At 36.6% G+C, this 15,192-nt stretch overlaps 1 protein-coding gene across 8 annotated transcripts in view; it reads right to left on the bottom strand.

Moving 5' to 3' along the window:
* The window catches only part of LOC101125154 (ankyrin repeat domain-containing protein 36C), a 156,667-nt gene that overhangs the window by 129,233 nt on the left and 12,242 nt on the right, over positions 1 to 15,192 (bottom strand). For all 8 annotated transcript variants that reach the window (XM_063695574.1, XM_063695578.1, XM_063695577.1 and 5 more), the window contains one exon: positions 13,211 to 13,278. In XM_063695574.1, coding sequence (XP_063551644.1) covers positions 13,211 to 13,278 — 68 coding nt within the window. The remainder of the gene's footprint in view (positions 1 to 13,210; positions 13,279 to 15,192) is intronic.

Raw genomic sequence — 15,192 nt, 5'->3', positions numbered from 1 at the left:
GTCTGTGCCTTCCAGAGAAATGGGTTCTGAAATGTTATTGAACATAACCTATTTAAAAACTTCTTTAACTCCAATGACACTGCCTCTCCTCAATGCACCAACATCTTCAGAAATAACCTGTGAAGACTTGAAAACATGTCAGTAATTGACATGAAAAATGAAGAATGGTGTAATTTTTTGCAGGTACAAATAAGACACGCTGAGATCCTTACTAGATCCAAGAAGAGCAGAGTGCCATGAGACAGGAAATAAATATGGAGCAGAAATATTTTCATTTGTAATGAAAATTATTCTATTTACAGTTTTCAGAAGAGAAAAAAATACACACACACACACAAACACACACACACATTCACACACAAAAACCAGAGCAATACAGCTTTACAGGGTGTTTTTTCTTCAAGGGCCTATTTGTCATTTGACATCCGGGAACACTCTATAGGGATCAACAAAGGGGTTCTAAATTGTGACCTGAGTAGATTAGAGTTTAACATTCATGAGGGGGAGCCAAGAGGACAAGTAACACTTTGACCATTGGCCATTTCCTCTCCTTACTGTCATTCTCTGAAAAGCACACACTGGATTTTCTCAGGGTCATGACATGCCAAAAAGACGTGCTTTAAGGGGGAAACAGTTGCAATCAACACAGCCATGGGAGAGATACAGCTATGCTTGCTAGGATTTCCAATACTTCTGTTTCATTTCTAATATAGTACAAATCAATAAAAGCAACTACATAAGCATATCCATTCTGGTATGTCACCATATTTATGTCCATATGGTATCAACATAAAGAGAGCATAATTAAATATGCTGCAGTCATCACATGGCATATCATTAGATCACACAATAAATCAAATACCTCACTGGGTCAACATGGATAGATCTGAAATATATATCACTGATTTTACAAAGACCAAGTTGCAGTCATTTTGTGCACTGTCTGAACTTTTCTACAAGGTTTTAATACACAAAATCAAGTTCTACATGTCATCTATGAATATGCACATATGTTGTAAGAGGTTTTTAATGTGCATTTGGGTGATTTCTTTTTCTTTTTTTAAAAAAAAATTTAATTCAAGTTCTTGGTTACATGTCATCAATAAGTTTTAGTAGTATATTAGAACCCTAAAACCATAACAGCTCAGAATGACTGTCTTAAAGGCTATGTCTACCAAAGAGTCAGGAAAGCATGACTACTTACTTTCTTCATTTTTAAAACTCAGAGGTACCCCACACACACTCCCAAATAAAACTGCACACAAGTTCTTTAGTTTAATTAGATCCCATTTGTCAATTTTGGCTTTTGTTGCCATTGCTTTTGGTGTTTTAGTCATGAAGTATTTGCCCATGCCTATGTCCTGAATGGTACTGCCTAGGTTTTCATCCAGGGTTTTTATACATTGAGAACTTACTTTTAAGTCTTTAATGCATCTTGAGTTAATTTTTGTATAAAGTGTAAGGAAGGGGTCCAGTTTCAGTTTCCTGCACAAGGCTAGCCAGTTTTCCCAACACCATTTATTAAATAGGGAATCCTTTCCCCATTGCTTTTGTCAGGTTTGTCAAAGATCAGATGGTGTAGGTGTATGGCATTATTTCTGAGGCCTCTGTTCTGTTCCATTGGTCTATATACCTCTTTTGGTGCCAGTACCATGCTGTTTTCATTACTGTAGCCTTGTAGTATATTTTGAAGTCAGGTAGCATGATGCCTCCAAATTTGTTCTTTTTGCTTAGGATTGTCTTGGCTATATGGGCTCTTTTTTTGGTTCCATATGAAATTTAAAGTAGTTTTTTTCTAATTCTGTGAAGAAAGTCAATGGTAGCTTGATGGGTATAGCATTGAACCTACAAATTACTTTGGACAGTATGGCCATTTTCAAGATATTGATTCTTCCTAACCATGAGCATGGAATGTTTTTCCATTTGTTTGTGTCCTCTTATTTCCTTGAGTGGTGGTTTGTAGTTCTCCTTAAAGAGGTCCTTCAAATCCCTTGTGAGTTGTATTCCTTGCTATTTTATTCTCTTTGTAGCAATTGTGTATGGGAGTTCACTCACAATTTAGTGCTCTGTTACTGGTGTATAGGAATGCTTGTGAATTTTGCACATTGACTTTGTATCCCGAGACTATGAGGAAGTTGCTTATCAGCTGAAGGAGATTTGGGGCTGAGACAATTTGGTTTTCTAAATATACAATCATGTCATCTGCAAACAGAGACAATTTGACTTCCTTTCTTCCTATTTGAATACCGTTTATTTCTTTCTCTTGCCTGATTACCCTGGCCAGAACTTCCAATACTATGATCAGAGTGAACAGGCAACCTACAGAATGGGAGGAAATGTTTGCAATCTGTCCATCTGACAAAGGCCTAATATCTAGAATCTACAAGGAACTTAAATAAATTTACAAGAAAAGAACAAACAATCTCATCAAAAAGTGGGCAAAGGATATGAACAGACACTTCTCAAAAGAATACATTTATGCAGCAAACAAACATCTGAAAAAAACCTCATCATCACTGGTCATTAGAGAAATGCAAATCAAAACCACAATGAGATACCATCTCACGCCATTTAGAATGGCAATCGTTAAAAGGTCAGGAAACAACAGATGCTGGAGCAGATGTGGAGAAATACGAATGCTTTTACACTGTTGGTGGGAGTGTCAATTAGTTCAACCATTGTGGAAGACAGTGTGGTGATTCCTCAAGGATCTAGAACCAGAAATACCATTTGAGCCAGTAATCCCATTACTGGGCATATACTCGGTGTGTGTGTGTGTATATATAGATATATGTACAGTGGCTCATTCCTGTAATCTCAACTACTCAGAAGGCTGAGGCAGAAGTATCACTTGAGAAGCTCAGGAGTTTGGGAACAGCCTGGGCCACATAGCAAGACTCTTTATTAAAAAAAAATCATGCAGGCTGGGCACAGTGGCTCATGCCTGTGATCTCAGCATTTTGGGAGGCCAAGGTGGGTGGATCACATGAGGTCAAAAGTTTGAGACCAGCCTGGCCAAACATGGTGAAACCCCATCTCAACAAAAATACAAAAAAAAATTAGCTGAGTGTGGTGGCACACGTATGTAATCCCAGCTACTCGGGAGGCTGAGACAGGAGAATCGCTTGAACCCAGGAGGCAGAGGTTGCAGTGAGCCGAGATTGTGCCATTCCACTCCAGCCTGGGTGACAAAGTGAGACTTCATCTCAAAAGAAAAAAAAATCATGAACTTTTGTACATGCCTTAGACCTTGTAGGAAAAAAAGTATAGGACTTTGATGCTTTATTACAGAGACTCTCATGATTTGTTACAAAGCAGTTCTTTAGAAACATACTTGGAGGCTATACTAAAATTATTATTTATACTATTTGTAGGCAACTAATGAATTAAGAACTCTTATTTCCTTTCTTACGTGCTTAGCATATACTTATCAAATGCAAAGAAGAATATATTATCAAAATTTGTTACCTTACATGTGAATTGCAGTATAAAATAGTCATAATTCTAACAGAATCCTATCACACTGACAGAAAATGGCATCATTAGTAGAATCAATATAATGAGCAGGCATTGTCAAAGAACATGATTTCTGGACAAATGAACCAGGTGCAGCTAGAACAGCAATCCCTCTTATCTGCTGTATGTGTAGAAAACACATATTCAACATGATGCTCCTCTTCTCTCACACCACAACAACAATCATCAACACAGAAGATTTCTGTGACCAAATATGTATTTTTCCCCAGCAACAAGCAAACAATCAATTCCCATGGGTGCCCTGTAATTCTGGCACTATCTACTTGGGGATTGTGTCAGATCCCACAGGTTGGGGGCTCAGTACCACAAGGCTATTCCCCCACAGCAGTTACAAGTCTGGGCCTCCAGAACTTCTAATCAACTTCCAGTTGGACTTCAAGTTGGGTTTCCCAGGACCCCCTCTTTGGTTTGATTAATTTACTAGAGTGGCTCAGAGAACTCATGGAAACACATTTACCAGTTTCTTATAAAGAATATTAAAGGATACAGATAAAGAGATGCATAGGGCAAGATATGGGGGGAAAGTAACATGCTTCCATGTCCTCCCAGGGCACTCACCCTCTGGGAACATCCATGTATTCTCCATATGCCTTCATGTATTGGAGAGCATCCAGGTAGCTGAATACAGCTACCTGGATGCTCTCCAAATCCAATCCTTTTGGGATTTTATGAAAGCTTCATTACATAGGCATGACGGATTAATTGAACATTCAGCCCCTCTCACACCCCAGGAGGTGAGGGGTGGGGCTGGAAGTCCCAACCCTCTAATCACACCCTGATCACTCTGATGATGAGCCCCACCCTGAAGCCATCTGGAGGCTGCCTGCCATAAGTCAATCATTAGCATACAAATGATATCATGTTGGAAATTCTGAGGATTTTAGGAGTTGTATAACAGAAAATGGGGTTGAAGACCAAATATATATTTCATAATATGACATTGGTGGTTTTACTGACTGCAGATTCAGTTACCCATGGTCAACCATGGTCCATAAATAAAATTCCAGATGTATATACATCATAAGGTTTAAATTGCCTAAGATTCTGAGTAGTATGACAAAATTTGAGCCATTACATCCCAGTCTGCCCAAGATGCGAATCGTCCCTTTGTCAAGTGCATACACATTATATATGATATCTACTCACTAGTCATTGACATAATCTGTACCTAACATCCAACCAACAATATCATCATGGTTCACGGATCCAAGATCACGTGAAGCAGATGATCTTCTTTCTGACATATAGTCAAATAGAAGGTCAATAGTAGCCTAAGACTACATGGCAATGCCTACTGCATTTGCCTCACTTATCACATAGCCATTTTATCATCTCACATCAGTGCAGAAAGTAGGGTGACTATAGTACATGATATTTTGTGAGCTCACATTCACATAACTTTTATTACAGTATATTGTTATAATTGATCTACTTTACCATTAGATATTATTAATCTCTTATTGTGCCTAATTTATGCATTAAATTTTATTATAGATATATATGTATTTTTAAAAATTATTGTACACATAGAGTTCAGCACTATTCATGTTTTCAGGCATTCACTAAGCTCTTGAAATCTATCCCCCATGTGTAAGAGGAAATTACTGTACTTATTTTGTTGAAACACAACAGTTTCTCCACCTCTTCAGTTTAAACTATTTAGGATAAAGCACTCTAATTCAAAAAATCTAGATCTATGAAAACTGTACTCTATTCTATGGCAAAACACAGGATACAGAGCAGGGTCAAGGATCCCTGCAAAGACTTTTCAGCTGCCAGTGCAGAAGAGCCTAAGAGAGATCAGTGTCCTTACTCTCACTAATCCTCTCCTAGGGAAGATTCTGGTAAGTTTGCTTAGTTCTAGCCATTCATTCACCCTATGTAGGGCACAAACAATCCTTAAATTCAGCTTTGATTTTTAGCTCCTTCAAAAAAACACAAACAGAGAAAATATCTCTCCCTTAAAAGCTTATCCAATCTGAGTCTTGTTTCCTTGTCAGAGAGAAGCTTATAAAGAAATACTGGGAATGGTATGGCAAGTTGCCAGGGAGTACTTTCTAATATATAAGATATATATAAAGGAACCATAAACTCACTGGAGCTACCAAGATGTGCCAACAGTTGTCTCACTACCTAGTGGGAGAAACAACAACAACAACAACAACAAATCTTTGTCACTTTATGTAAACAAAAATAGTATGACTCTCTTGGCATTTTTCATGATGGAGAACCTAGTTATAAGTGGGTCATGTTATAATAATATAGACTGTTTTCAAAGTGATCCCTCAAAGAAAGAAGGTGAATAAGAAACATATTTATATGCCTACAGTATTCACTAGCTGGTCTTATTTCCAACTGCAAGGTAAATAGGAAAGACTTTCTGACTCCAGTTTTGTAAAGTACAACGTCTTGAGATTGTCCCTTTCCACTACTAGTCTATCTGGACCCATCTCACAGAGAAGGATGATCCGGTTAGTGCTGTGTAGTACACAGCATGAAGTCATTTTCCTCAACCCTCCCCATTATGTGGCAAATGTCTATATAAATTATGCTTTTTCAACATGTAAAGCATATGCCATTAAATCCTACATTAATAAACTAAAAGCAAAAAAGCACAATGGATAGCTTAATTGAATACATTCAACTATCTTGGAAATTATGTTTTGTAATATTGAAAAAGATATCCACTATGTTATCCTTAATATATGACTATGCTGGACATATCAAATCTATGGGGACAGCAAAAATATTAGTAGTTGACAGGGGTTAGTTGTGAGGGAGGAATAAAAAAAGAGGGACAAATTTCAGGGCAGCGAAAGTATTCTAATGGCGGGTACATTTATTATACATTTGTCCAGCTTTATAGAAGGTACAATACCAAGAGGGAACTTAAATATAAACTATGGACTTTGGGTGATTATTGTGATGCAACAATGTAAGCTTCTCAGTTGTAACAAATGTACCACTCAGGTGGGAGATATTGAAAATGGGGGGAGCTATGCACGTGAGGGGGGATGGCATATATGAAAAATCTCTTTAGGTTCTTTTCAATATTGCTGAGAATATAAAACTGCTCTTAAAATAAAGTTATTAATTTTTTAAAAAGATTTTCACTGAATCTTCTATTACTAATATATTGCTATATTACCATATATTATGGCAAGATGTACTCAATTTGAAACACAATATGAATATTCTCTCCAGAATTATAGTATATAAAAGTACATAAAGCAAATAACTTAACTGTATTAACAGGCAAGAAAATAACTGATAAATGATTGATTTTTTAAATTTCATAATAATAAACAGAAATTTAACAAAATATAAAACAAAACTGAACCATCTATATAATTAAAATGAAACAAATTTTTTATTTTAATTTTAAATGAGAAATCATTACTTATTTTATCTAACCATTTTACTGAAAGGTTAATCGAATAAGAACAGATTATAATTACCTAATATTGCCATAGTAACTTCTGTACAGAGACCTGTTAAATATTCACCAAAATTCCAAAATCTAACAGCACAGAAACTTAGTATTTCATATTAAGTTGCAACTGACGCAAATGAAATAAGCACCATGCTATGTTATATTACCATGTTATTCACTATCAAATAGAATTTTTAAGACACCTAAAATTAAGTTGGGGCTGTAACTGCTGTGAAGAAAATAATTCATATAACAGTCATAAGACTGTCATTCTTAGAAAGGCCTACATGCAAAACTGGCCCTTCGCTGGTGTTTGGAAATTTGCATTTTAAAGGTTTGTCACCATTTCCTGAGAAAAGTAGCTCACTGTACCTAAACTGTTTGCATAAACAATGTGGTTGACTCTGAACAGCTGCTTTTCTTCTGGAAGTGTGGAATTTTTGTATATGTGTGAGACAGAATGCCTATGTCACTAGCTTCCTTAAGAACCTTGGATACTGTGTAAGTCTCTAGTCAGACTCATACCGGTAGACAATATTGCCCATGTGATGTCGAAATTCGAAGCTACAGGAATTCAGCACATCCTGGTAACTCCACAGGAGAGGGCTCCCGGAAGCTTGTGCCTGGCTTCCCCAAGACTTGCCACATGCCCCTTTGTCCTGAGCCAATTTTACTATGTATTCTTTCACTGTAACAAATCAAAGCCCAGAGTAGCACTGTTTGCTGAGTCCTTCCAAGTGAATCGCCAAACACAGAGATGGTCTTGGGAAACTCTGACATAGTGGCATTATATGAAATTAGTTTTCTTTAAGGTGATGTGACCTGTGACTATGATCAGAAGGCTGTTTATAAAACACCTTTCCCTAATCTGTTCTCCTTAACAGTTGCCTTTGAGATTCCTGCATTTCCGCATGAATAAACCCATAAGGGAATAGAAATAATTATGCCAAAAAATAATGAAAAACAAGCAGCAATCCTATTTTAACCAGAATAAAAATTTGAGAATATGGATGATTAAAAATATATCCCATAGTATGAAAGCTTCTAGAAGAGAAACAAAAAGATCACAGCCAATTGTCTTCAACTCACCAAGGTTTCTTTTATAATAACTGGGGATCAGGCCAGGTGCAATGACACGCACCTGTAGTCCCAACTACTCCAACGGCTGAGGCAGGAAGATTGCTTGAGATCAAAAGTTTGAGGCTGCAGTGGAGATTGTGCCTGTGAACAACCATTGCACTCCAGCCTGGGAAACAGAGTGAGACCCTGTCTCTAAAATGTATTAGTAGGCTGGGGGCGGTGGCTCACACCTGTAATCCAAACACTTTGGGAGGCTGGGGCGGGTGGATCACAAGGTCAGGAGATGGAGACCATCCTGGCTAACACGGTGAAACCCCGTCTCTACTAAAAATATAAAAATTAGCTGGGCGTGGTGGTGCATGCCTGTAGTCCCAGCTACTTGGGAGGCTGAGGCAGGAGAAGTGCTTGAACCCAGGAGGCAGAGTTTGCAGTGAGCCGAGATCGTGGCACTGTACTCCAGCCTGGGCAACAGAGCGAGACTCAGTCTCGAAAAAAAAAATCTATTAATAAAAACATACATAAAATAATTTGCATCATTCAGGTCATTGTGATAATTATAGAAATATATGTAGCCATTGGCTATAATACTGTACTATCGATCATAGAGCTCATTTAATTTATTTCTAATCTTTTTTCTTAAGTTCTAATAAAACTAAAAATATCTATTAAAACTAAATATCATCTGTTAAGGGCAGTTCTTCATAGAACAGGTCAAAAAGTCAAAAACTGCATTTAAAATGTAGGATGAGTTATCCACTTCAGCTCCCAAACAGTGGGTTTTTCTTATTAAGGGCCAATAGGACTTTAAACTCATTTTGGGGAATAAAGGAAGTTATAGACCAGCACGATGGCTCGTGACTATAATTCCAGCACTTTGGGAGGCTGAGGCAGGAGGATCACTTGAAGCCAAAAATTTGAGACTGGCCTGGGCAACAGAGAGAGACCCTTGTCTCTAAAAAATAAAAAATAAAAAAGTTAGCTTGGTGTGGTGGCATATGCTTGTAGCAGTCTCACCGACTTAGGAGGCTGAGGTAGGAGGACCACCTGAACCCAGAAGTTTGAGGCTGCAGTGAGCTATGATCACACTATTGTACTCCAGCCTGGGAAACAGCAAAAGACTCAATCTCAAAAAAAAAAAAAATCAAGAAACTTATATATAGATGGTTAAAAGTGTGGTAATCCAACTGACCAAATATTCCAGCTAAGTAACAGATTACTAATATTTGAAGAAATATAATACCAGAAAAGTGTTTTACATTAAAACTATGTCAAGTTTGAAAATTTAAAAGACATATAAAGTTTGAAAATTTTAAAGAAACTTAAAATCTTAAAGGAGCAGCATCACTTACACTGTCACTGTGCTAAAGATATAAAGAAGTTTAGCATTAAAGATTAATAGAATACCAGATATACTTTAAAATAGGTAGCTAATTCTCTTAAAAGAAAATCCTATATAGTTGTCAAAAATACCTGTGTTAGAAATGTGTTCTAATAATATTTTCTTTAGGGATGAAATTAAAAAAAAAAACAGTAAAAGCAGAGATATTACAAGAGGTCATGAAAAGGGAATTGCACTAAAACAAAGTGTCCCAGAACACAGAGACTTGCTATACTTAGCATATCACCTTATATTTTTCTCCATGACATTATATAAAAGACGTCAGCTTCTCCAAACTGCTCGTCTGTAGGCTACTTTTTTTTTTTATATATACTTTTAGGGTACATGTGCACAACGTGCAGGTTTGTTACATATGTATACATGTGCCATGTTGGTGTGCTGCACCCATTAACTCACCATTTAGCATTAGGTAGATCTCCTAATGTTATCCCTCCCCCCTACCCCCACCCCACAACAGTCCCCAGTGTGTGATGTTCCCCTTCCTGTGTCCATGTGTTCTCATTGTTCAATTCCCACCTATGAGTGAGAACATGCAGTGTTTGGTTTTTTGTCCTTGCCATAGTTTGCTGAGAATGATGGTTTCCAGCTTCATCCATGTCCCTACAAAGGACACGAACTCATCATTTCTTATGGCTGCATAGTATCCCATGGTGTATATGTGCCACATTTTCTTAATCTAGTCTATCAGTGTTGGACATTTGGGTTGGTTCCATGTCTTTGCTATTGTGAATAGCTACTAACCACTGCTCAATGAAATAAAAGAGGATACAAACAAATGGAAGAACATTCCATGCTCATGGGAAGTATCAATATTGTCAAAATGGCTGTACTGCCCAAGGGAATTTACAGATTCAATGCCATCCCCATCAAGCTACCAATGACTTTCTTCACAGAACTGGAAAAAACTACTTTAAAGTTCATATGGAAGCAAAAAAGAGCCCGCATTGCCAAGTCAATCCTAAGCCAAAAGAATAAAGCCGGAGGCATCACGCTACCTGACTTCAAACTATACTACAAGGCTACAGTAACCAAAACAGCATGGTACTGGTACCAAAACAGAGATACAGACCAATGGAACAGAACAGAGCCCTCAGAAATAATGCCGCATGCCTACAACTATTGATCTTTGACAAACTTGACAAAAACAAGAAATGGGGAAAGGATTCCCGATTTAATAAATGGTGCTGGGAAAACTGGCTAGCCATATGTAGAAAGCTGAAACTGGATCCCTTCCTTATACCTTATACAAAAATTAATTCAAGATGGATTAAAGGCTTAAACGTTAGACCTAAAACCATAAAAACCCTAGAAGAAAACCTAGGCAATACCATTCAGGACATAGGCATGGGCAAGGACTTCATGTCTAAAACACCAAAAGCAATGGCAACAAAAGCCAAAATTGACACATGGGATCTAATTAAACTAAAGAGCTTCTGCACAGCAAAATAAATTACCATCAGAGTGAACAGGCAACCTACAGAATGGGAGAAAATTTTTGCAACCTACTCATCTGACAAAGGGCTAATATCCAGAATCTACAATGAACTCAAACAAATTTACAAGAAAAAAACAAACAACCCCATCAAAAAGTGGGCGAAGGATATGAACAGACACTTCTCAAAAGAAGACATTTATTCAGCCAAAAAACACATGAAAAAATGCTCATCATCACTGGCCATCAGAGGAATGCAAATCAAAACCACAATGAGATACCAACTCACACCAGAGTTAGAATGGCGATCATTAAAAAGTCAGGAAACAACAGGTGCTGGAGAGGATGTGGAGAAATAGGAACACTTTTACACTGTTGGTGGGACTGTAAACTAGTTCAACCTTTGTGGAAGTCAGTGTGGCGATTCCTCAGGGATCTAGAACTGGAAATACCATTTGACCCAGCCATCCCATTACTGGGTATATACCCAAGGGATTATAAATCATGCTGCTATAAAGACACATGCACATGTCTGTAGACTACTTCTGATTGAAACTTGAAACTCTTGAAATGCGGCTGTGTTATATGATTCCATGTTGGAGGGAGTTGGGATGTATGTGCTTTGGACAAGCTGGTTCCAGTTACTGCTGCCAGACTTTTGTTTCAGAATGCATCCAGAAGAACTTATCAGGGATTTCAGTACAAACTAAGTATTTCCACAAGGAGTAGATAAGAAGACCATAGTTTTTCTCACACATTACCCTTAGGTTTTGACAATTCTGTAAAAGTGTGGGCACATGTACTCAGAAGTCAAGACCATTTTCCCTGACCCTGTGCATGTAGCTTCTGCAGTTACAAAAGGGTTACGCAGGATCTTGGTAGATTTGTTCCCCATATTTGGACAACAGACATACCAATCACATCAATAGCCCACATTACACCTCAAAAATGGTTCTTTTGAAAAGGGTACTGCCAAAGAGCTTTTAAAAATTAAATCTAATTGGCTTTTGAGTAATCTTACTTGTTAGAATTGATACTCCCTCCTTAAAATTCTCACTTTTTTTATTTTTGCAACATCACTTCCTCTGACTCCTCTCCTACTTTTCTCTAGCCACTGCTCATTCTCCTTTACCAACTCTTTTTTTCCTGGGGGTGGGGAGGGAACGTTGACATTCCCAGGGTTTTGTCACAGGATTGCTTCTCCTTCTACATCTGCATCATGGACAGCTCATTGAGATCGATGACTTTGCCTAATAATTATAATAACATCATTCTACGTCTGCATCTCCAACCTCAGATTTGGAGGAAAGGGAAGTTATTCTTCCCTGTTGACCAGCTGTACTTCTCCATTCAGTGAACACGTCCTACTCCTTTCTTGTGTGCAGTATAAAGGCCAGTACACAACCCAGAAACCTATGAATGATCCAAGATTTCTCTCTCCTCACTAATGTTTTACATTCAATGTTCACTAAATCATATTAACTAACTGTACCTATTTTCTGCTTCTGCTTTATATTTCTACTGCCACCAAATACATATGTTTATATTTCCTAGATCAACATGGCCTCTTCACTGATGGTTTTCACAGGAAAAAAAGTCCCTATCAACTATTATTGTTTTTTTATAAATAAAAAATTAAGTAAAACAAATAAAGAAGGCATACAGGCAAGAAAAAGACCAACATTTTAAAATGAGTAAATGGAGTAAATTTACTTTATTTTACCATGGATGGGTGAACACCTTACACTAGATTGAGAGTAGTTCAAGCATCGAACTACGAGGAAACTACAGCTTTAACTACTGCAAAAGCTTTCTTTCTCTAGCTTACTTTCTTGTACTCAGAATACAATATATAATATATACAACATACCAAATATGTATTTTCAACAGCATGGGGATTGGCAGCACTAAATCCCATGTTGTTCAAGGGCCAACTGTAATTATTGATTCATTTAGTAATTGCAAAGAATTTATTTTACAAATTAAACAGAAGTTCTAATTATATAAAAAGTCTAATTCATTATTATGTGACTATAAAAAAACATACAACATAATAACTTAAAAATTTGTTTTCTTATTTACACAAAAAGGTCATCTAGAATATTAGGAACCATAATTAAATAATAATTTTTTTCAAACAATACTGACATTATAAATTACCTACAATTAACTTTTTAAATAATTATAAAATCTAGACTACTAAGTATTTTTTAAATGTGTGCAATTTAAACAGTGATTTTTTTAAACTGCTTTTTTGTAATCAAAATATCTTTATTCTTTTTTATCTATGGTAGTACCATCAAGAGTAATTCACTATCAGAAATCTTACCTGGATTGCTATTTATAGGAAGATCTTCATATCTCTTTCTTTCGTATTCATAAATTAGTTCGAAAATGCTATGCATAAAAATAAATGAAATTAATATTTTAATACTATTATCAAAAACATTTACCAAATATACTAAATTATTAGAGTATCTTGAACAATATCAGGATGTTAATTATCCTATACACTTCTCTTCTGTAAGCTCTACAAACTTCTTAGTACCTTTCTAATTAAATAATAAAAACAGGTGAAGTACTCATGAAGTGAAGGCAGTATAGCTCAGCAAACTATCTCACATCAGCTTGACATAATGGAAAGTCACCTTCCTGGCTCTTACTGGAAGGTCCTGGCTCTATAGCCAACAGGTATTTGCTCTTAAACAAGTTGCTTCTCTTAGGCACAATGTCTTCTTCTAGATTTTACTATCTTCTTTCACTAGGTTGTTATATAGGTTTAATGAAGCAGCATTTTTAACATTCACAAAGAAATAGTAAAGCAGTGGAGTTTGTTCTTGAACTTTATTGCTGAAACTATTTTGAAATCCCAAATCAAACCCAATGTGTATTTTTTCATAGGTTCTAATATTCAAATGCTTCAGTTTAAGAAAAATGTTAAGTCCTAATTTTGCTTATTGTTCTATTATTTGTGGCTTATAATTCAGGGTTATCTCAACTATTTCATAATTCATAAATAACTTATGAATACATTATTTAATTAAAATAGGTAACACGATTGTTAACTATTATTGAGCTCATCAATTCCAAGGGCAGAAAACTAACAGATGTCAAGATCTGGCTTGGGCTACCACTATTACTTCTCTACAGACTCTAACTGAAGGAGCAGATGTTTGCTAGAATGATGGTTCATCTCCATAAGTGATGTTATCTCCAACTGACATGGAAGACAAAACCCTACTTTCATTTTTTTTAAGTTCCATGAAGTAGATGCAGGTTGACATTTTCTCATTTCCAAGATACATACTAACAAAATATTTACACAACACCCCATGTGTTACTTATCTCCATTCTCAGTTTATAGATCACCTTACACAAATGTTTTTGTAGTGAAAAATCACAATTCTAATATAAGGGGCCACCCATTTTGTTTTGATTCAAACTATGACTTAGCTAGCCAGCAAACAGTCAAATGACCTTCCCGTGACTGCAAAATATGAAATGCTTCACCATGCTAATTTTCTCCGTATTGTTCCAATTTTAGTATTTGTGCTGCCAAAGCAAGCACAAAGCCTTACTTTTACATATAACTGCTGCTAAGTCATGGATGAGGGTTAGCTGTGTTAAATCTAACAAGCTTGAGACTTAGATAATTCCAATGAATGGCTTCCTGTGAAGTAGAATCCGAAAATATTTTATAAACTTGAGATAGTGATGCAAGCAGCTTGAGAGATCTTCATTATTATAGAAAACAGATCACTTGAGGGGCCAACCACAAGTTGATGCCTACTACTCTAAGGAAGGATGGCATAGAAGCTTCCACTGCCTGAGAAAAGCTCTTATATTGTTTATTTAAAAAGTCTCTGGGTACAGATCTGGTAGCAATAAAGAAAAAAACTGTGATCTCTCTCTACAACGTTATTTGAATATCTCTGATAGTTGAGAACTATCCCAACTAATATTTGCTTTAAAGAGAAAAAAAAGGGACTCAAAAAAAAAACTCACCTTGAAGGTCTAGAAGCCCAGGTTAAAATGTGGGCTTTACATCAGGTTTTGAGAGTGGGTGAGAGTGTCAATTTGCTCTGTATGTGTGTTGATAAAGTTAGAATATCCAGCTAACAGAGCAAGGTTCTGCTGTTTTGGAAACAATGGCTTAGCATATAAGTATGTGCAAGTGAACTAAAAAAAAACAGTTGTAACTTTGAAGCCTTTTTATGGATCAACATGAAGATTGAGGGATCTCAAACAGAAAGGGCATCCTGGTGGCAAAGGTTAATCACTACCAGACTGCAAGAGCACTTTCAATGGCAA

The sequence above is a fragment of the Gorilla gorilla genome, chromosome 12, assembly GCF_029281585.2.
Source record: "Gorilla gorilla gorilla isolate KB3781 chromosome 12, NHGRI_mGorGor1-v2.1_pri, whole genome shotgun sequence".
Lineage (NCBI taxonomy): Eukaryota > Metazoa > Chordata > Mammalia > Primates > Hominidae > Gorilla > Gorilla gorilla.
This window is presented reverse-complemented; position numbering and strand designations above follow the sequence as displayed.